The sequence below is a fragment of the Paroedura picta genome, chromosome 16 (assembly GCF_049243985.1).
Source record: "Paroedura picta isolate Pp20150507F chromosome 16, Ppicta_v3.0, whole genome shotgun sequence".
In the NCBI taxonomy this organism is placed as follows: domain Eukaryota; kingdom Metazoa; phylum Chordata; class Lepidosauria; order Squamata; family Gekkonidae; genus Paroedura; species Paroedura picta.
In genome coordinates, this window is record NC_135384.1 from 3594575 (window position 1) to 3616787 (window position 22213).

At 52.5% G+C, this 22213-nt stretch overlaps 2 protein-coding genes across 2 annotated transcripts in view; one reads left to right on the forward strand and one right to left on the reverse strand.

Moving 5' to 3' along the window:
* The window catches only part of RPGRIP1 (RPGR interacting protein 1), a 22570-nt gene extending 2277 nt beyond the window's left edge, over nucleotides 1-20293 (reverse strand). Inside the window, exons 1-24 of the mRNA XM_077315295.1 lie at nucleotides 20158-20293; nucleotides 18822-18951; nucleotides 16462-16641; nucleotides 13810-13919; nucleotides 13475-13534; nucleotides 12707-12845; nucleotides 11759-12066; nucleotides 10943-11042; nucleotides 9857-9985; nucleotides 8861-8966; nucleotides 8257-8280; nucleotides 7802-7948; nucleotides 7600-7673; nucleotides 6823-6953; nucleotides 6483-6640; nucleotides 5566-5733; nucleotides 5144-5261; nucleotides 4490-4930; nucleotides 3846-3994; nucleotides 3112-3445; nucleotides 2202-2383; nucleotides 1168-1362; nucleotides 536-668; nucleotides 63-157 (exon numbers count right to left, since the gene is read on the reverse strand). Coding sequence (XP_077171410.1) covers nucleotides 63-157; nucleotides 536-668; nucleotides 1168-1362; nucleotides 2202-2383; nucleotides 3112-3445; nucleotides 3846-3994; nucleotides 4490-4930; nucleotides 5144-5261; nucleotides 5566-5733; nucleotides 6483-6640; nucleotides 6823-6953; nucleotides 7600-7673; nucleotides 7802-7948; nucleotides 8257-8280; nucleotides 8861-8966; nucleotides 9857-9985; nucleotides 10943-11042; nucleotides 11759-12066; nucleotides 12707-12845; nucleotides 13475-13534; nucleotides 13810-13897 — 3279 coding nt within the window. The 5' untranslated portion in view covers nucleotides 13898-13919; nucleotides 16462-16641; nucleotides 18822-18951; nucleotides 20158-20293. The remainder of the gene's footprint in view (nucleotides 1-62; nucleotides 158-535; nucleotides 669-1167; nucleotides 1363-2201; nucleotides 2384-3111; nucleotides 3446-3845; nucleotides 3995-4489; nucleotides 4931-5143; nucleotides 5262-5565; nucleotides 5734-6482; nucleotides 6641-6822; nucleotides 6954-7599; nucleotides 7674-7801; nucleotides 7949-8256; nucleotides 8281-8860; nucleotides 8967-9856; nucleotides 9986-10942; nucleotides 11043-11758; nucleotides 12067-12706; nucleotides 12846-13474; nucleotides 13535-13809; nucleotides 13920-16461; nucleotides 16642-18821; nucleotides 18952-20157) is intronic.
* A 97-nt stretch (nucleotides 20294-20390) lies between these two features.
* On the forward strand, nucleotides 20391-21633 carry LOC143826473 (G-protein coupled receptor 4-like). The gene has a single exon (XM_077315297.1). The coding sequence runs from the start codon at nucleotides 20413-20415 to the stop codon at nucleotides 21430-21432; it is 1020 nt and encodes a 339-aa protein (XP_077171412.1). The 5' UTR covers nucleotides 20391-20412; the 3' UTR covers nucleotides 21433-21633.
* The last annotated feature ends 580 nt before the right edge of the window (nucleotides 21634-22213 follow it).

A 22213-nucleotide genomic window follows, 5' to 3' on the forward strand; every position in this document is an offset into this window, starting at 1 on the left:
CACTGTGGCCGGAATCCAGGGGCCATCAGGAGATTCTGAGGTTCTTCTGGCTTTGTGCTCACCAACTCCGGAGGCTCCTGTAGCCCAGGAGTTGCCACCACCACTTCGTCGCTCTCCGTGGTCGGAGCATCACTGGCGCTCTCTGCTTCCTCGGCGGCTGTGGACCAAAAGGGAGAGACCGTGTGACCCAAGAGGTCCCCCCCTCCCCTTTGTCTCATTAAGCTTCTTCAACTCAGGCCCCGCCTGCTGTAATATAATAAGCTGATCCGCAGTATCATAAGACTAGGACTTAAATTTCCATTACAGGATCAGGTTGACTGTCAGAACCGGAGCAAACCCGAGTCCTTTCAGAGTGCATAACACACACACTTTTCTCTGCAGCACTGGCTTTGTGGCTCTTTATGTACGAACGTTTGCTCTCTCAGGGTCCTGCACATCTTCCTCTCTTTCCCTGCTCTTCTTGTTTCCTGCCTCTGGCCCCAAGAAACTCTGCCTGCTCTAGTCCTCGGGGATCACACCAGCCTCTGACTCCTACCAGCATCCTTCGGTGCAGCTGCTTCGGCAGGCGCCCTTGATTCGGATTCCGTCTCTCGGTGTCTGGCCGGCCAGTGCTCCTCTGCCACAGTCGGAGTTGGTTCTCCCTCCTCTGTGAGTTTGTCCAGTGCGACCTGCTGAGACACAAATCCTTGCTTGGTCAGAGTACACAAGCGGCAGACTACGGGGGTAAGGCCGCTTTCTCCGGAATGAACGGCAGAAAAACGGCGTGCGCCAAACGAGCCGTGGTAACTGGAGGATCCTCATCGGTACGCGTTGGTGTCCTTTAAAGAATGCAGAGTACCTCTTCTGTATATCACATTGTCGTCCCTGCCTCCTGCCAAGCTGTGCAGGGGTGTGTGTGCAGTTCTCCACGTTATCCTCACGACAATGCGGCAGGGTAGGCTAGAGGAATGGAGAGCCCACCCAACTGCTTTCTTTTGAACCCCACTTCCGTAGTCCTCGTGGAACTAGATCTTCCAAGACAGTAAGGTTTGCCCCACCCACCTCCTAAAAAACTTGGTGGGAGCCAGGGAAGGAGTCAGTGGGTGCCCGGGGGACCCCTGAAATAGATGCTTAAAATGCACATTGGCCAGCTGATGAGGCCGGATAAACCTGTGTCTTCTCTCGCACCTTCTGGATGGCACCGTCCACGGCTTCCTTTCCACCGCGTCTCCTGTGCTCCGGTGCCGAACTCGCTCTAGCTGCTTCCCTGTTTCCTGCTCCCAACTCTGCGTGTTTCTGAAGGTGCCTGTCAGGCTCCGGCAGGCTGAGACGTGGCTTCTTCCTCTGGTGCTGGGTGCGCCAAGGGGCCGGGGGGCTCGGAGCCTGCGTGGGACAAAAGGCAAGGTCAGTTGGCCTCCTCCAGCATCTATGGCAGGGGTAGTCAAACTGCGGCCCTCCAGAGGTCCATGGACTACAATTCCCATGAACCCCTGCTGGCAGGGGTTCATGGGAATTGTAGTCCATGGACCTCTGGAGGGCCGCAGTTTGACTACCAATGGCATCGCTTCCGGTTTTCACTGGGAAATGCAGGGACGGACCTCTATCCTGGCATCCTTTGGGGCTGCTAGTAGCCAGGTGTTACCTCCCATTTTGGACCTTTTTGGGAAGAAGCACAGAGCCCGGATTGTCCAATACCCAGGGAGGACTGGCTGACGAGTCTGCCAATACGACCAGAACCAGCCCTATCAGATTAAAACAGTCCCCCTCCCCACCTTTATAGACTGAAAAAGGAATGGTTGCATACAACTGTGTCTCTCTCTTTACGGACCTCTGTTGAAGATCAGTTTGATTGAAACGCATTAGGCCTGAACTTGTTGGCCTTTATAATGTACGCATCAAGATGTTTCTCGTTTGCTTGACAGACACGATATTTTATGCTTTTAAAAATAATTTTGAGCTCTGATAATCGATTGTTTCTATTTCTCTACATTTGACTTCATCCCTAACCTTTGCGGCTCTCAGCTTGGGACCCAACTGGCAAGATCTGGCCAACTTAGCACAAAACCGCAGCTGAGCTACAAAAATGAGCCCACAAGGAATGGCTTCCAGAGGCGCTCGCTTGGCTGTCACACTCCTTCACACCACCAGATATCTCTGTCTGAAATGACCTTGACCCAGTACGGCCCAAAGCCTGCGGAGGGATCCGCACCCGGCTTTCTTACCGGGCTCCGAAGAACAGCTTGCTCCTTCTCGATTTGCAGCTCCAAAGCCCGCCGATGGGCCTCCCGATCCGAGGATTCCTGACGCAGGGCCTCCTCGGGAGCCACGTAAAGAAGCCTCCACTCCAGGCTCAGGCTGACGGAACCGTTGGGCTTCCCCGTTGGGTCGGTGAGCACAAAGTCTCCTGGCAAAGAGGAGAAAGAGAAGGCGGGAGGGGTTGGTGTTTGGATGAGGGCAGGGGAGGAATTCGGGCTGGGCCTCACCTGCCTGGTTGTTATTAGGAGGTGGCGGAAGACGCCAACTTCTGGCAACCCCATTGACTGATTTATTTATCCCACCACACGTGTGGAATGCGGCCAGGAGATGCTAAAGTGGCCCGGCTGGCAGGCAAGAGTCATTCATTTGCCATTGCCTAGTTCTCCTCGGAGCTCACCTTTCCAAATGCTAGCCAGAGCCAACAAGAATTGTTTTTACGCCCTGCTTTCCACAACCCGAAGGAGTCTCAAAGTGGCTTGCAATTGCCTTCCATGCCTCTCCCCATCACAGACACCCTGTGAGGAATGTGAGGCCGAGAGAGCCCTGAGAGACCAGTAGCTGCCCCAAGGTCACCCAACTGGCTGCAGGTGGAGGAGTGGGGAATCCAACCCAGCTCTCCAGATTAAAAGCTGCCGCCCTTAAGTACCACCCCACACTGGGTCTCTGACAGAATTGGGCTAAGGTGCCCTGATATCCCAATGGAATCAAGGAAAGGCACTTTGTGCGTGGAAGGGCACTTTGAGCTCACTCAAGCAGACAATAGGAAGTCGTCATCCAGCGGGAGGCAGGCCCAAAGGTGGAGACAGAAGGTAGAGGCAAAGGTAGCTTGGTCCACACATGTGTGGGGACCCATGGGGGGGGATCTACCCATCTCACCTGTGATGTTGCGTCCATGTGCTAGCGGCAGCAACGGGACCTGAGCTTTGCCCAAGTAATTCCCCGGCTCGGTGTCTTCGTCGTCAAAGACGTACACCCACAAGCTCTCCCGGAGCAGGTAATGGTGCAGTTCCGGCGTGACCCTCAACGGGAAGGCCCGCAGGTCTCCGAAGTGGGGGTTGTTGCTGGAAGGGACGATGACGGTGTCGTGGTCCGGGAAGGTGAAGAACTGGTACATGGCGTAGGGGCTGGGCTGGGCGCCGAGCCAGCGGCCACGCAACCCGGCGCAGCCTTCGATCCGCACGCTGAACTCATTCCAGCCTGGGCCCATAACCTGAGTGAGGAAAGGGAAGCATTGAAGTTGAGCACAGCAGAGGAAAGCTCTGCTGTAGTCCCAGCAGCTTTAAGACTCAGAAGAGGAAAAAGAATTGGGTTTTATATCCTGCTTTTCTCCGCCAGAAGGAGTCTCAAATCGCCTTCCCTTCCTCTCCCCGCAACAGACATTCATCTCTGTAGTCGGGAGATGAGCTGGACTTCCAGGAGATCCCCAGGTCCCGCCTAGAGGTTGGCATCCTTATCTTCTTCCATAAAGCCCCCAAAGTTTCTCCCAGCTCAGAGCTGGCAATCCTGTCCCCCACTGCTCCTCTTGAATGTGTTTCACAAGAATTCCAAAAGGAGAAGAGAACAACACCCACCAAGGAGTTCTCGCTCGGCCCCACCTCCCTTGGGCTCACCCCCTCGTGGGCGACGGGCACCCGCGGCACTCCTGCGGACAGGTAGCCCACGGCCTTGGTCTGCTGGCGCTGCAGCCTCAGGATCTGCTCGATCGGGAAGCGAAGCCTCACCCAATACTCCAGAAGGCCATAGTCCTCACCGTTGGGCCCTGCAGGAAGGCGGGCAAGGGCGTGGCAGGAATTGGTCAGGCAGGAAGGGCCAGGGGCGGAGGGAGGAAGGGCAGCCCGGAACCAAGAGGCACGAAGCAGGGGCGGAAAGGTGGGGACATGGTCAGGTTCACTGTTGAAGAACTGGGGGGGTTATAGCCCATTTGTTACTGTTTGCAGGAGTCTCCAAGGGGCTTACAATTGCCTCCCCTTCCTCTCCTCATATCAAGGACACTGTGAGGTCAGTGGGCTGAGAGAGCTCGGAAAGAACTGTGACTGGGCAAGGTCAACCAGCTGGCTGCATGGGGAGGGGCGGGAACTCAGTTCACCAGATTAGAGCCTGCCGCTCTTCAAGACGACACCAAGAGGCAGACTCGATGGCGTTAGGCTCCCCTGAGGTCCCCCCCCCAAACCCAGCTCTCCAAGACCTTGCCCCCATGTCTTCACTAATCCCCCAACCCAAAGTCGGCATCCCCACGGGGTGGAGCAATTCTTACCGTGCAGCGCGGCTGTGGCGTGCACCTGTTCCCCGCTCCCCAGCGCTTCCCCAAAACGCAGCCAGCAGGAGGCCAGGGTGGCGTGGTCGACGGCAGAAGCCAGGTGGAGGTCCAGGCGGGCGGCCGACCCTTGCAGGTACTGCAGGAAGAGCGGCTCCACCCGGACCACATACTGGGAAGTGAAGTCATACCGGGGCCGTGGGCCGCGCGCCAGGGGCGTGGCGTGGGTCTCGAAGTCGTAGAAGGCGTACGTGCAGAAGGTGGTGGGCTCTGGGTCTCCCAGCAAGCGGAGCAGCTCGGCCGACAGGACCGCGCTGGAGATGTGGAGCTCCAAGAGGTTCTCGCCACGTTGCAGGCGTGGGCCGGTTTCCGTGGCCGCGTCGACCTCGTCGGGGAGAAACGGGAGCGCCCTGGTCCCGTAGGCCACGTCCTTCAACTGTGCTGGGAGGGGGGAGGAGATGGGAAAAGCTGCGGCAGCCACTTTCTCCGGGCCCCACGTGGAGGCTGACATGCGTTTGCCTGCCACGGATCAGCCCCACCTTCGAGGAGGGATGCCAGCCTCCAGGCAGGACCTGGGGACCCCAGGAATTGGAGGAAAGGAAGTGTTAATAAGTTACGAAAACAGACTCCCAGTCCGATCCCAGACGGAGCTACCTTCCAGCTGGCGGATGCGAGCACTACGCAGGTCCAGGAGCCGGGCCATGCTCTGCTGCTTCTCCTCGTGGTCCTTCTTCTCCTGCTCTGCCCGCAAGGCCTCTGCATCCAGCTCCGCCTGGGGACGAGGGGGGTGACATGAGTCTCATGCGCAACCAGGGTCAGAACTGCCTTCCCCCACAAGCCCTCCTTTCCAGCCGACGGACAAGGCACAGCGGAGATTCCGAGGAAGGACCTGGCCCATTTGGGCTCCAGCCTCCCTGCAGGCCCAAGCTAGAGAACGAGGACACTGCTGCCAACTAGGGATGCCACCCTCCAGGCGGGACCTGCGGATCTCCTAGAATGGGAGCTTGTGCGCAGACGGAGGCCTCCGGAGCCCTCTGGCCCATAGTGTGTCGGAGAGCTCCTCAACCCCGTTTCACCTGGTAGTCCCGGTTGATGCGATGCTGCAAGAGGAGCATGTCACGGGTCTTTTCCAGCTCCAGGATCGTCTCCGCGTGGGCTGCCTCCATCGCATGAAGCCTGCGCTTTAGGCTGCGCTGGGCCTCGTCCGGATCGTTCTCTTTCGACAGGATTTCCATGTACGGGAGCTTGGTGGGGAGGGGAGAACACGAAACACAAAGCCTCAACGGACGGAGCCCCAGCAAACACGTCCTTTTGGACAACAGGCTTTGGTTACGCCGGAATATTTGCCTTTTTCAAACTTTCGACTGTGGAGGAGGCCCAGAAATAAATTGCCGGCCTTCAAGGGCCCCCGGAATTGAGGTCAGCTGGCCACACCTCCCTGCGACGCACTCTGGGAGGGACACGTCACCCGAAGCAACATCATCACCTGCACCCTTAGCTTGAGCCTGTCCATTAAGGCAGGAGATGGAAGTTTGCGGACCCCTTTGGAGCTTCCGCAGACCCCCAGGGGTCCAGAGACCTTTAGTTGGGAATCCCTGCTCTATTGTGTCTGTCTGTTGTGTTGGAATCTGCAAGATCTGTACAGTGCATGATGCAAAACCATATGAAGAGTGTCCTGCAGGGGGCATCAGAGCAGATGGCATATTCAGCATAGTTAGATTAGGAACATCCTGTCATTTTTCAAATATTCTCCTCCTGTGCCCTCCATTGGAGACTTCCTGTTCCTTTGACCTCACTTCCTCCCCGGTACCCCTGGTGAGGTCTCCCTCCTCCCCGAATTCTGCCCTCCCTAGACTCCTACCTCCAAATCTCTAGGGCTTTCCCAACCCAACAATGGCAACCAGACATCTCCAGCGTTCTCGGCTCCCAAATTCTCTTGCTGAACACACCACTTGTGCTTCGTTCTCTCAAGTGTACACGGCCAGTACCAAACCTGGATTTTTCCAGGATTCGAGTGAGGCTCTTGCTCCACAATTCGGTTTTCCAAGATGGCCGCCCTCCCGTGCGAGGAATCGACTTCCTTGGCCTCGTGGGCATCTTGTGCCAGCTCCTGCAGTTGCTTCACTTCCTGCTTCAGTTCCTTGTTCCGAGCTGGGAGGAGAAGACACGGAGGTTTGGGACAAATTATAAAAACGTAGGGAGGCCAGTCTCCAGGTGGGACCTGGGGATCCCCTGGAATGATGGCTCATCTCCAGCCAAGAGGGATCCTCCCATCAAGCTACACAGAGACGGGGGAAGGAAGCCACGCTGGCCGGCCGCTCTCCCCTTCTTACCTCTTTCCTCTTCCACCTGTCCCTGCAGTTGCTGCTTCTCCGCGGTCACCCTGCTTAGCTGTTCTTCCAAGGGAGGATCGTTGTCCTTCTGTGGCACCTGGTCCAGGTTTCGCCGGGCAGCGTCGATGCAGCTAAAGAAACAGAGCAGGGAACGGATGTGTGTCTTGGTTTACCACTTCAGCTCCTGCCTGAAAGGGCGTCCTTTCAAGAGCTAAAGCCAGTTCGCAACAACTCAAAATGGGGTCATGAAGGCATTTCCCTGACAACAACTCAATATATTCTTTGCATGCCCACAGGACCACGTCACTAAGGAGTACAAAACGGGTCTCTCTTCTGATTGCATTACTGATTGTGGCTAAGAAGAAGATGAAGAAGACAAGGAGGAGAAGGGAGGGTGGGTTCTTAGACCCCACTTTTCACTACCCGAAGAAGCCCCAAAGCAGCTTTCAAGCACCTTCCCCTTCTTTTCCCCACAAGAGACAACCTGCGAGGCAAGTAGGGCTGAGGGAGCTCTGACAGAACTGCCCTGCGAGAACAGCTCTAAGAGAACTGTGGATTGAGGTCACCCAGGCGGCTACATGTGAAGCAGAAGTGGGGAATCCAACCCAGCTATCCAGAGTACAGCCCACTGCTCTTAACCGCAACACCACGCTGTCTCTCCCACTGGACCACCCTGGCTGTCATGGAGAATCCAAGATGGCAGCCCTTGAGGGAGAACAAACAGAACAGGTTCCTAGAGGCCGCCTCTGCCGCTCAGCCCTCCCGGCCTCCCCCTACCTCTCCAGCAGCCTGTCATAATCCTCCTTCAGCAAGTCTCGCTCCTTCTCCAGGTGCCGGACTCTCTCCTGAAACTGAATTGGCCAGGTGCAGGATCAATAACACGGCAGGGCACCCTTTATATTTCTCCTCGATGGCGCCCACTGCAGCTCTTGCACATCCCTACAGAAAGCGGGGGGCGAACCCCGAAGAGACCCTTTACCTCTTCTAGTGTCCCCTGCAGTGGCAGAAGGATCTCCACTTGGCTCTCCAGAGCAAGCACCTTCTGGGTCTCTTCCTTCAGTCGGCTGCTCAGCTCTTCAACTTGAGCCAGCAAGGCGTCGCTGGCGGTCCTCAGGGTCTCTTGGTTCTGCAGGAGTGAAGGGGAAAGGACAGACTCTAGAGACTCCGAGAGACCTGGGTTCAAGTCCTACAGCGGTGACATTAATTGAATGGCCTGCCTCCGGAGGGCATCTGGAAACTTACAGCTCATCTCCAGATGACGATCCGGCCCCGGGAGAAAATGGCTCAGTTGGAGGGTGGAGACGATCGGCCCCAGATCCCTGCTGAGATTTATCACCTCCCCAAAGCCCTCCCTCCTCAGGCTCCGCCCCCTCCCCCCAACATCCAGGAATCTTCGGACCTGGAGTTGGCAGCTCTATGAATTAGAATATTTACCTGGTGGAGGTGAGTCTCGTACGTCTGTGGGTAAAGACAGCAAAGTTCTGAGTTAATAGGCATGCAGTGGGGTGAGGGATGCCCGTGGGACGTGGGGATCCCTTGGTTTTTCAGCTAATGGACTAAGCAGGCCAGTTCCCCTGGAGAAAATGGCTGTTTTCCATAACACAATACTCCACTCAGGTCCTTCCCCCACCCCAAATCCCACCTAGGGCCCACCCACAAAGTCTCCAGCTATTTCCCAACTCAGAGTTGTAGGGGAGGAGGTGTCTGGGGAGGGCAGGGACCTCTGTGCAGGACAATGGCACAGAGTTCCCCCCTCCAAAACATCCATCCCCCCCCCAGGTTAATAATCTCTGGAGTCTGGAGATGAGCTGTAATTCCAGGGGATCCCCAGGTCTCTATTGCAAAAGAAGCTTGTTGGGGCAACACACACTCTCACCCTGACCTACCTGACAGGGTTGTTGTGTGAGGATAAAGCAGAGGAGAGGAGAACAATATAAGCCACTCTGCATCTCCATTGGGGAGAAATGGGGGGGGGGAGTTATAAATGAGATAACTAAATTAAAAAATATTAAATCATTGAAAAGATGGCAGGCCTCACTTCCCGCAGGCCGGTCAGCTGGGCTTTAGCCGTCGCCAGTTCCGAATTCCTCACTCTCAGGAGCTTCTGCAGCCGGATCAGCTCCACGTTTTCTTGGATGGCCGTTCTAGGGGAGCGAAACAGAGAAGCTGGTGGACAGAGGGGCAGACGGCATCTGTCGCTAGGCCTCCGGAGGGCCTTATGGTGAAAACTGGGCAACGTCGATGAAGATGATGATAATAAATTGATTTACATCCCGCTCTTTCTCGGAGGCTCAGGACAGGTAGCAACAAAAGAGCATACAAAATCATAAGCTTTCCACAATTCAAATACTTACTACATAAATGTAAATTAAAATGACATTCTTGAAAAGCCACCTCCTAAAAGTCTTCCAGATTGAGGGCTAATTAATATTGGACAGATCTATGTTTTGTGGGAGGGATTCACATATTATTATTAATATTATTATTATTATTATTAGTATTAATCATCAGCAGCAGCAACAGCAGCTACATTAAAATCAAAGGGTGTCCTGCAGGGGGCACCAGAGGACATGTATAGAGAGAGCATAGAGAGAATAGAAACTTCCTAATGATTTTCAAATTATCTCCTCCAGTGTCCTGAATGGCTCAGAGACTTCTTGCTTTTTTCAGTATATTTCCTCTCTGCTTGCCTCCAGAACAGCTGTTGAACCGATGGAACAACTGCAGACAACAACTAGAACAGCTAGTGAGGTCTCTCTCTCTCCTCTTTCAGTACATAGTTGTTTATCTTCCTAAATAAAACTGTTTCTTTCTTTAAGCAGCCCGGTGCTCCGCCCTCTCTGCATAGGCACACTCTGCAGACATTTTTAAAGGCTACACAGATGATCTGCCTTTCTTCACGTAGCAACCCAGCCCTTCCTCAGTGGTCTCCCAGATCAGGTAAGAGAGGGCTACCCAGGCCAGGGTGGATTTCAGCTGACCTGAAATCCGTCCCTGTGGCCTCCAAATATCAAGGGAAATTAAGCTGCTGTACCTGCGTGCCTGGGCTTCAAGATGTCGCTGCTCCTGAGTCCGGAAGCTCTCCGGATCAGTCTCTCTGCCCTGTGCAGAACTTGGCGTTTCAGAGTCCAGATCCAGATCCACCGTCATCAGGCTGTGGGTCCTGAAACGGAAGCTCACAGTGAATGAATCTCAGCCTTTAGGGTTGACGGGAGAGGGGTGAGAAGCGGGGAACAGCAAGGTACAGCCAGATGTTGCGTGACCATACAGAATCTGGTGGGGAAGCATAGCTGAGGACCCGCCCACCTGAGGCCCCTCCCCTCCCCACCCCTCCAGGCCCCTCACTGGCCATTTAGGAAGGGGGCAGGTCTTGACCATATATGGAAGTATCGCACAATAAATGTTTAGCAGATTTTTAAAAAATATATAAAGATTGATTAATTCCCACCCATTTATTTTTAGTTCTTGTAAAACTGGAGTTTTTATGGGTTTTTTTGCTGTATTTTACTGGGTTTTATGTATAAACCACCCCAAGATGATTTTTCGTGACGGGGCGATATAAAAGTATGAACATAAAAAAAAAATAAATTTGGGAAACCTTTCTAGGGCTGTCCAGAAAACCCAGAGTTTCCTGACACCCTGGTTGAGAAAGCCTGGCATGTAATTTGATTTGTCGTTTTTGTTTTTATTTATTTATTATTTAGGTTTATAGACCACCCCTATCAACCCAAATCTTTTGCATCTTTTAATGCAGGAGTAGTCAACCTGTGGTCCTCTAGATGTCCATGGACTACAATTCCCATGAGCCCCTGCCAGCAAATGCTGGCAGGGGCTCATGGGAATTGTAGTCCATGGACATCTGGAGGACCACCGGTTGACTACCCCTGCTTTAATGCATCGTGTTAACACTTATGTTTGCTTTAGCTGTGGGTTGGTCAGTTGGTTTGGACTTTAGATTTCTACTAGGATAATATTTTGTCACAGTTTATTGAATGTCCCCCTTCTGCCGATCCTGTTTACTCGCTCTGCCCTGAGTCCAAGTGGAAAAGATGGATGGGACATAAATACATTTGTGGACTCCCCCTGTCCCCAATCTGTGGAGCAAACTGACAAGACTCACAGCCTCTCTGTCTCTGTTCGGGACGCCTCTGTTACAGGATTCCCATATCTCGGAGGGGCTGTGTGGCTTGGCCGGATTTCAGGTCCTTGCACCCGCATGCCTGGGGAACAAAAAGAGTTGGATGTTAGGAAAGAAGGAGTTGATTCTTATATGCCACTTTCTCTACCCGAAGGAGTCTCAAAACAGCTTACAGTCACCTTCCCTTTCCTCTCCCCACAACAGACACCCTGTGGGGTGGGTGAGGCTGAGAGAGCCCTGATATTCCTGTTCAGTCAGAGCAGCTTTCTCAGTGCCATGGCAAGCCCAAGGTCATCCAGCTGGCTGCATGTGGAGGAGCGATGAATCAAACCCAGCTCACCAGATTAGAAGTCCACACTCCTAACCACCACACCAAGCTGGCTCCCTCTCCCACATCCTCTCTCAATTTGCCCTGACACAACTTCTGGTGTTCCTCCCTTCCCTTTTAGGAAGATGCTCTTTTTTACCCAATTGCTTCTGAGCCCAGGAGCAACTTTAAGAGCAACAAAATTTAGTTAAAGCATGAGCTTTTGTGTGCATGGACACTTCCTCGGATCTCTGTCCTCGAAGAAGCGAGCATGCACACAAAAGCTTATACCAGGGGAGGCCCTCCAGAGGTCTATGGACTACAACTCCCATGAGCCCCTGCCCAGGGTCTCATGGGAGTTGTAGTCCATGGGCATCCGGAGAGCCACAATTTGGCCTCGCCGCCTGGTTTATTCCTTGAATAAAACAAGGCTGGTCTTAAAGCTGCCACAACTTCCCTACCCATAGGTGGAGCTCCCCGATCCTCCTCACCTTTGCGGAGTCTCTCCGGTGCTCGCCCGGCGGCTGTGTTCACTCGCCGGAGCCCCGTGTCCACTCGGGGAGGGACGTAGCCGTACGGGCAGTGGCGGCTGCATCCCTGCAGCTGCAGCTGCTGCTTGTAGAAGTGTAGGCGGTTCCTCAAACCTTCGTTGCACCTCTCGAGCTCCCGAATCCGCTCCTGCGTGTCCTCTAGGTCCTCCTCCAGGCCCAGGTGCCGGCCAGAGCTCCGGAGCCTGGCCCCAAGTTTCCCGTCCGCTTGGGCTCGCTCGTGGGTGAGTCTTGACAGTTTGGTGCCCAGCCTGGCATTTGGGGCGGGGTGCGAGAAATGGAGATTAGAGTTTCAGGGCAAGAAGCAGCACCACTTGACTTGAAGAGAACCCCCAAACAGCCCTGCTGGATCAGACTGGTCCAGCCTCCTGCCTCACACAGTGACCGACCTGTTCCTCTGGAAGGCCAGCAACAGGGCAGAGAGGCCGAGGCCTTCATAAGGACATCAGGAGAGCCCTGCTGGGTCAGACCAGGGCGGGTCCATCTAGTCCAGCCTCCTGCCTCACACAATGGCCAACAACAGGGCATAGAGGCCAAGGCCTTCCCCTGATGTGGCCTCCTGGCTCTGGGATTCAGAGGTTTAGTCCCCTCAGATATTCTTTGAGAATTGGCCATTGCAGTGTTCTTGGTTTCAGCACTGGTCTCTCTATTTTCTCTTTCTCTCTTTTCCCTCCCTCTTCCCACACCTTTCCGCATTGGTGCTCTCTTCTCCCCTCCGAGGGGACCCGCCAAAATATGATCCACCTGATGGTTGATACAGATGGTTACGGAGGTGAAGCCCAACGTGCATCTCCAGGACTTGTGTTAAAATGCAGAATGGCCCAAACTTGTCCCTGGCCATAACGCAGAAGGCGGGAAAGTAGGAGAATCGCTTTGCCGCCACCTGAATACCTCTTGATCCTGTCCTCCTGTTTCTTGGCAAACTCCTTGAGCAGCAAGCTTTCATCATGAAGCCTCAGGAACCCGTCTTCCAACTCAGTCCGGCTCACCCGACTTATCTGACGCCGGGTCCTCGCTAGAGACACCGAAGCTGGAAAAGAGGATAAAGGCTGTTAGTGGCCAAGAATTATTAATTGTTCCACCCTCCCCCTGAATTCAGCTAGAAGACTCGGCTTTTCCGCCTTGGCACGGATATCACCGCTGGCTCCAAAGCGGTTAAACTGGCCTCAACCAGGGCCTGGGCCTTTTCGGCCTTGGCCCCTGCCCAGTGGAAGGCTCCACCTGAGGAGACCAGGGCCCTGCAAGGCCTGCAAAAGGGAGCTGTTCTCCCAGATTTAAAGTTGAGGCTGGAAACCATATGGAAATTCTGGCCTCCCTGTTCAAAACATCAGCCAAATGGTCACCAAATTGTCAAATTTATATCACCTCAGGGGAAAGGAGGTGGTGTTTGGAACTGAGTTTGTTTGAAACTGAAATGTAAGTTAATTTATGATTTAAGTGCTGTAGTGAGAAAGTGTGTTATTTTATTGTTTGTTATGCTTGTTACGGTCCTGAGTCCTCGGGGTTTGCCTGGGGGGGGGGGGAAGGCATGACAAATTCCCCAAACCTTTTCGTGGGTTTTTGGGGTATGGCATCCCCCCCCCCCTTACGACCCTGTTGTGCCACGGAAGCTGGATGGGATGAAGATAGCTAAACCTGCTGCAGTTTCCAAATGCTCACCTTTTGTCAAAGTCTTCAGAGGAGGCGCATTTACGCCAAAGCGAGCAGGCGATGATAAATCTAAAGGGGGAAGGGAGTTGCAGACACGCATTAACTCCAAAATGGCCATGTTATTGGCATCACTCATGTTTGCAGATTCTGCATCCTCAGTGGGATAGAACACCCTCCAGAGCAGATGAAACTAATATCTGTAGTCCGGAGATTGCTTGTAATTTGGGGAGAAGCCCACCCCCCACGTGGAGGTCAGCAATCCCGCTTCGGCATGGTTTAAAAGCTAACCAGGTAGCTGTAGCTGCTACACCCCCGAACCACCCCTTGATGCCCTGAGTCTTGACCTTGTATGGCTGCTATCACCGAGGGCTTCTGGGCGGTGTCGCGGACCGGGGTGTCCCCTGCTGTCTCATCCAGCAAAAGCAGAGACATGGCGGCAGGAAGAGAGCCGGCCCTGGAAAGAAGAGGGATTTCCAGAGATGAGTCTCTGAGGTGGTCTGTTGGAGGGGCACATGGGGTTTGATGGGGGCGGCTGCAGTTTCACATGGTTTCCTTCATCTGTCCTGTGAATAGCCAGAGACAGGAATGAATGGGAACCGTCCTTGGGTGGCCACGTGGAAAGGAACGTTTTGAGTGCTCATCAGAACCTGGAGCAAACTAGTGGATTTCAGCTACTGTGTTTAGGATCCATGGAGATGACTTCAGGTGGGTAGCCAGGTTTGTCTGCAGTAGCGGAAAGGAATTCGAGTCCAGTCGCACCTTGAGAGACCAACGAAATGCACCAGGGCGTAGCTTTCGGAAATCAGAGCTGTCTTTGTCAGAGGATGTGAGCTGTGACTCTTGAAAGCGAATACCCTGAGGTGCTACTGGCCTTGAATTTGGATCCACAAGGATCTTTAGGAATCACCTTGCTAGCAGCCGATCCTCTTTGCTTTAAAGTTTCCCATTGGTCCTTTGGAAAATCAGGGCATTCCTTTTGTCATTCGGAAGGAACCTTCCTATCCCAACGGTCATTCTCTGCCATTCCGGCTGCCCTTGAGTTTCACAGAGGAAGAGTGTGTGAGCTGTCTCTTTGTTTCTCTCCTGTGCAATCCAAAAAAGCTCTTCTGCTCTATATCCCCCGTCCTCACCTGCAGGATGCCCTCTGATCCATTTCAAGGGGACACCCACAGATGCTGAACTTGGACCACAATAGCTGAAAACCCTCTTTACAGCGCGAGCATAGAAATTTAAACATATGCTTGTGGCTGTATTTCTCCCCACCTCCCTTTGCACCCACATGTTTAGGCCTCGTCTCCTATTCTCCCTCCTTCTCCTTCCTGTGGCCTAGAGGTTTCTGATCTTGCTGCCCCCACAGATCTCCCGCAGCCTGATTGCTTTGTCTGCTAATCCGCTGCCATCTGTCTGAACCGAATGTCTGAGGGAGTCGTTGAAGAACAGACGCGTTTTATTATACCCTGCTTTCCACGACCCGAACGAATCCCAAAGTGGCTTTCCCACCCTCTCTCCACAACAGACACCCTGTGAGGTAGGTGGGGCTGAGAGAGCTCTAACAGAACTGGTCTGTGAGAACAACTCTGAGAGAACTGTGACTGGCCCAAGGTCACCCAGCTGGCTGCTTGTGGAGGAGGAGTGGGGAATCATCAGGGGTTCCTAAGGTGGTGACGCCTTTCCTAGCTCCCACCAAGTGCCTTTTGAAAGCGGGCAGGGCTAGATAGGGCTTTTGCCCAGCGAGCTATTTGATTGGCTGTACGAATTAAGAGACTTCTGTTCCCAGTATCGAAAAGGTACTATCCAAGTTATCAAAAGCCTTGCTCTGCGGCATTGTGCGTTTGGCTCCGCCTCCTGGGGCAGCCATTTTTGTGATTGTGCCCACCGCGCAGTGTCAGAATTCCAAAGGTGGGCCAAGTTAGAGGCCAAGTTGGCTCTACAGAAAGCCAAGTTATGAGCTCACAAAAGAGAACATTTGCATTCCCCAATAATTTAGCTTTGCCTGTCAGAACGACATTTGCATTGTTCCTAGGCTATCTGCAAAACGAGATAAGCAGAGACAGAGGGACGTCTTCAAAGAGTTTGACGCCAGCAACAGAAACCATGATAGTGACCCAGGAACTCTAGCTCTTGATTCAGCCCAGGATGTCCAGTTTGGAGGCTTGCGAGGAGAAGGTGGAATGGAGCAGAGAGCAACTGGTCCTTCTCTTTACTGCCAGAAGACAGGGTTGTGCATTATGCCCCTGTTATTAGGTGGCCTGGTCCAGCTGCACTGCTGGCCGGGGATGGAGACTTTATCGACGTTTCAACGTCATCCGGAGGTAACGTCAACACGTCAGAGATGCCGGGTAACATGTAACGACCAGGGCAAACAGGAGGTGGGCTGCTTTAAGAAACATTTTAAGCATCTTTGTATTCCAAGTTAAAATAATATTGTGAACTGGGTTTGCCTTCCCAAAGAAGTCACGCATACAATCCATTGGGCTTGCCTGTCTCTTTTGCAAGGTTTCTCTCTCCTGTACCTGGCTTGACACTTTAGGCCACACACAGCCTGGCCAAATCAAGTGACACTGACCCTAGATCTGGCCCTCATGACAAACGGGTTCAACGCCCGGCCCTAGAAGGCTATCCCCCTCACCTTCGGTCACTCGGAGAACCCCGGTCCAGATATCCTTCAGTTATTAGCTCTGGATTACAGCTTTGGCTGAGAAACAGATGTGAGTTCCGCAGAGGACCACACGGTCTGCAAGTCACTGACTAGGGTGCAGCCCAACCACACAAAACTCTGGACAACCTTGTTGTCCGCCAGCCTTCACCTTGCAAAGACAGAACTGTCTTGTGGGGGGGAGGGATACAGTGTGGAACGGATGAGCTCCACTGAAACATCCAGTCTTAAAAAAAAAAGAGATTAAAGCATCTGAATGTCCATAATAAAGCAGGATCTCATCCTGTATTATACAGCCCCCTCGCAGCTCCCAAGCCACACTGGGATCTTTTCCACTCACTCAGGATCTTCAGAAGGGAGTCTGCAGCATCAGACTTCTCCAGGCGACGACTGGATCGGAAGACGACCTATTCTCGGTCCAGCTTTTCCAGCCGACCGCTTGGCTTCTGCTTTCTTCTTTCTCTTTGACATACTCTCCACGCCACCTTGCCGGTTCGGCCCAGTTGAGTCATGGCAGATCCTGCCCAGAAAAGAAGCTGAAATCCTGCAGTAATCTCAGACCGTGTAAGCTCATTAGCATGTACAGAAGGAGGATCCCTTGAATGGGAGGCTAGCCGCTAAGTCCCGGTTTGGGCTACAGGGAAGGCACTGTGCATAACGGCAAAACTGTAGCGATTTCAATTAGTAACCATTGTGCTATTTTGGACGAATGCGGAACGGCCCTTGGTGCTGGTCAAGGGGAATGAAAAACCTGCGAGATGACGTTCTTCAGAGCAAAATCCATCCCCCAAGGGAATCCCCAAAGTTCTTTTCAACGCAGCAAAGACCAGGGCTAGCTGCCGGAGCAATACCAAAGGATGTGTTCCTTAATAAAGCAGCGACGAAGGGAACTTTTTATTTGTCTCAGGTGGAAGATGCCCCTATATGGCCTTGTTTTTCCTAGGACTGAGTAGAGAAGAGCTGAAGAACTGCTTCTGGTGTCCTGCTGTTCCCTATCCGGAGGACTCTCACAGCGGATTACAATCGCCTTCCCTTCTTCTCCCCACCACAGACACCCGGTGAGGCGGGTGAGGCTGAGAGAGCTCTGAGAGAACTGTGACTGGCCCAAGGTCACCCAGCAGGAGTCGCATGTTTCCAAATGGCTTATAGTCACCTTCTTTTCCTCACCCCACAACAGACACCCTGTGAGTTAGGTGAAGCTGAGAGCTCTGAGAGAACTGGGACTGGCCCAAGGTCTCCCAGCTGGCTACATGTAGAGAAGGAGTGGGGAATCCAGCCCCGTTTTCCAGATTAGAGACCACCACTCTTAACCACTACATCAAGACGGTTCTCTTTATGAATCCTTTATGAATAACTTTAATATAGCATAACATGAAATGTATTAACTATTTGCGTCAGAAGTCACAGAACTTTCTTGCTGCTTTGGTCAAGTTGACAACCTCCAGGTGGATAGTAGCTGGTATTACATCCTCTAGCTGACAACCTGGCATGCCCAACCTTGACAGATTTTGGAACCTAAGCAGGGTCAGCCCTGGTGAGAACTTGGATGGGAGACCTCCAAGGAAAACCAGGGTCATGACTAGCTTTAAGAGCAACCAGGTTTGAAGGCCTGAGCTTTCGTGGGCATGCATACTTCATCTGACAAAGTCTGAGTCCGGTGGCACCTAGAAGACCAATAGTTTTATTCATTTATTATACGTTGAATAAAACATTCTGTTGTTCTTTAGTTGGTGCCCCCAAACTCCATCTTTGTTCTGCTGCTTCAGTCCAACTTGGCGACCCACGCAAACCCAGTTTCGACGAGGATACAGAGAAGATGATCTTTAACTCTATGTGAGATTCATTTGGTTGATCTTAGCTCTTCCTTCTCCCACTCACATCAAACATTGTGGTTATATCTTAACCGAGGCTGCAGCGGTTTGCATGCAGCTTCAAGCGACGTTCATAAAACCCCAGCTGCAGAGTGAACGCAGAAGGGAGATGCATCGGACGGAAGAGGGCTCACAGGAGACTGATCTCTTGGGATGGTCGTGAGGTGAGTTAATTTATTAGTACTTTTTAAAAATAAAATTAGTTGTAGATATGAAGCTGCCTAATACTGAGTCAGATCCTTGGTCCAGTCATTTAGTACCATCTACTCTGACCAGACTTGCAGAGAAAGGAGAAGGGGAAGGAGCCAATTTGGTGGCATGGTTAGGAGTGCGGACTTCTAATCTGGAGAATTGGGTTAGATTCTGCACTCCCCCACATGCAGCCAGCTGGGTGACCTTGGGCTCATCAAGGCACTGATAAAACTGTTCTGACTGGGCAGTGATATCAGGGCTCTCTCAGCCTCACCCACCCCACAGGGTGTCTGTTGTGGGGAGAGGAATGGGAAGGCGACTGTAAGCTGCTTTGAGCCTCCTTCCGGTAGGGAAAAGCGGCATATAAGAACCAACTCTTCTTCTTCTTCTAACTCTCCAACCTCCATTGGAAACTGTGTGTCCTCCTTAATTAGGTTTTTTGAAAACAGAGAAACAGAACAGCAAGCTGAGCAGAGCTTGAAGGGTTAAATCCCCTGTTTTGCGGCCAGAAGTTCGTATGGTGGCTGCCATTCACTAGACATCCCGGAGCCCACTTCCCCTGTTGCCCTACAGGCCTAATGTTTGCCTGCACAATGGAAACAATTATTGACTGATTTGGCTGGCCCTCGCATCTTACTTCTCTGCCCACTTCTCTGAAGCCGCATGTCACCACTTCCTGGGTTCCTTGGAGCCTGAAAGATATTTCAGGGGTTCTTCTACAGTCAAAATGTCGAAAAGAGCTGGTTTACACGATGGGATATTCCCTCCTGCATGTAGAAAAGAAGGATGTCAGACAGCAGGCTAAGCTAGAATTCTTCACCCTCCAGTCTAAATTTCTATATGCAGGGAATTGTTTTGCACGGGAGGAACATCCAGACCCGTGACCCACCCAACAGCAATTTAAAGACAGACACCCCAGGGAGAATCAAACCTTTGCTTCCTAATGTACTCTCAATGGTGAATGGAACCTAGCAGTTGCTTCTTAGGGACTAGCTCCATGGCTCTGTTTGAATTGCAATCTTCAGCCCACCCTCCCTCCGAACAAGAATCTGCCTCCTAAGCGGGTTCTTCTAGATTCAGAGAACAGGGCGTCTCTGAGCATGGGCCAAGTGCCTTTCCCTCGCCCCATTGGAAATTGCGCATCAGTACAAGTGAGCCCCGAGCCTTGATACACATGCAAAGGACTGTCATCTCATGCAAATTTCAACAGCAGTGAAATTTCATGCAAAGCCCTTCTTGGCGCCTTCTGGCCAGGGTAGACTTTTATGGGGCAAGAAAAAAGCAGTGAAGAGATCAAAGGTTTTTCAGGCTACAGAGTAGGGATGCCAACACCCTGGGGATCCCCCCCCCTTCTACAGCTCATCTCCGGGCCACAGAGATTGATTCCCCTGGAGAAAATGGTTGCTTTGGAGGGTGGACTCCATAGCATTGTATCCCACCGAGGTCCCTCCCCAGCCCAAATCCCGCCCACTCCCAGCTTGTTTTAGTATAATCGTTTTACCACATCCTTCCTCCTAGGAATCCAGAGCCCCAGGTGAAACAGTTCCTGCTAATTGAACCACAGAGGTGGGCTCAACCTTGGGACGGGGTGGGGTAGAGAGAATGCAGAAGTAAAAGCAACCCGAAGGTATTTTCCAGAGAGGAAATGGTTGTGAATGAAAGGATTAAAGTTTCCACTCCCTGTATGCTCTTCTCCTTCTTCATAAAGGATCCCCAAGAGAATAACTGGCTTTTTGTAGCCTGTGTTTTACAACCCACGGAAATCTCACAGCGGAGTAACCATCGCCTTCCCTCCCTCCCCCCACAACAGGCACCCTGTGAGGTAGGTGGGGCTGAGAAAGCTCTGAGAAAACTGTCATTCGCCCAAGGTCATCCCGCTGGCTCATTTCCAAATCACACTCTTTGCCCCTCTTGACAAGACTGATTATCGTGCTGCATTTTGCCTCAAACTCAAACTCTGGCACCTGCCTCACCTGTTGTTTCTCTCCCGGTCCAGACGAGACCCTTCTTTAAGAACAAAAAGCTGATTCGTATCTGCTAAACGAGGAAAGGGGAATCAGGGGATTTACGGTCTCCTCCCGAGCACATCCCGTTTTCCCCTCCACCTGCCCTGGGAAGTGCACAAAGTTCAGCCGTTCAGAATGACCTCTATCCTCTTTGCGATGGTGACAAGATGTGGAAGATGAAGAAGAAAAAGCAGCAACAGCTTCTACGGCCCGATCGCCGCCATGACCGTCAACAATTCTTCCTGCCTCATGGCTTACACCAGCACTAAATATTTCAAAACCCCTGTGTACTGCGTAGTGGTGGGCACCGGCCTGCCCCTGAACTGCCTGGCCCTCTGGGCCTTAATATCCCAGATGAAGAGGTCTGTCATCCTCTCGGTCTACGTCCTGAACTTGATCTTGGCCAACCTCTTGCAGATCTTGATGCTCCCCTTCTGGATCTACTTCAGTTACAACAATCACCTCTGGGGCCTGGGACCGGGAGCCTGCCTGGCTGTCCGGCTGGTCTTCCGGATCAATTTCTACGCCAAGAACGACTTCTTGTGCCTGATTGCTATGGAGCGATATTTTGGCCTCATCCATCCCTTCCGTTTCCATAGACTGCAAACCATGGCTAGTGCCATTCGGCTGAGCGTCGCTACTTGGCTCGTGGTGGCAGGTTTTTGTGTCGCCGGCGTCCTTCTGGAGCCTGACGGGTCAGAAGATTGGCACACGAGGTGTTTGAATGGTGCCAGCGTGGGGAAAAACTACTCACACTTCAGACTGGCCACCACCAGCCTCTCCTTCTTTCTCCCTTGCCTCTTCATGGGCTTCTTCTACTTCAGGGTCCTGTTTGAGCTCCGAAAGGTGGAATCCCTGGAGAGGCAAGTCAAAAAGCAAATCTATGGTTTTATCTCCCTGATTATCGCCTCTTTCTTCCTGACCTGCGTTCCTTATCAGGTGACTTCCTATTACAAGTTCTTTTGGGAACTGAGGCTGGAGGACGGAGCACGGTGTGCGTTTGAGAGACACATCTTCAGTTACACAAACACAACTTTGTGCCTGACCAGCTTGGGCAACGTCTCTGATCCCCTTCTCTACATCCTGCTCCTCAAAGATGTCCGCGAGGACCTCAGAAGACTCTTCCGGATCAAGGATCAGGAGACAGGAATCTCATATGGGTTGGAAGAGCGGAATCTCCCTTTGCACGCAGGCACAGAAGGGACCCACGAGCACCTTGAGATGCAAGAAATGACCTGCTGACTGTGCGTGACTACCTCACCCAACTCCACTTTAGGGGTGCCAGCTCTGAGCTGGGAAATCCCTGGAGACTTTGGGGTGTCTGGGATTTGGGGTGGGGAGGGGCCTCAATGGAATCTAATGCCACAGAGCCCCACCCTCCAAAGCAGCAATTTTCTCCAGGGGAACTAATCTCTGTCACCTGGACTTGAGCTATAATTCCAAATGTGACATTCTATGTGTGCCCGGGGAGATGCTGATTGCCATATGGTTTGGGAGGCAGATTTCCTCCAGGTCAGACTGACCGGGGGGGGGGTTCTGGGGGGGCATTATCTGGGCATGGAATTGGGTTCACTGTGGGTGGGCAGGCAATTGGAGTTTTCTGTATTGTGCAGCGGGTTGGACTAGATGGAGGGCCCTTCCAACTATGATGATGATGATAATTTTACCCAAGAATCAGTTTTTACCTCCCCTCTTTTTCCTTGAAAAAAGAAATAGCATCCAGTCTGATTGCCAGCTCTGAGATGGGAAATACCTGAAAATTTTGGGAGTCTGGGGAGGGGGGTGGAAGGGGGAGGGAACCTCAGCAGGGAGTAATGTCCTAAAGTCATTAAAGTGATCAAAGCATCTGTTTCTCCAGGCGATGTCGGGAGATCTTTGTAATGGCGGGAGGTCTACAGGTGCTGCCGGGAGATTGGTAACCTACCGTTTGATGACGTCTTCTGTCCTAATTAAAAAGGTATTTTTATTGAAGATGGTGTTTTGATTTTTGAACCTGACTTTTCTGCCTTCCTGGGCAGAAGCT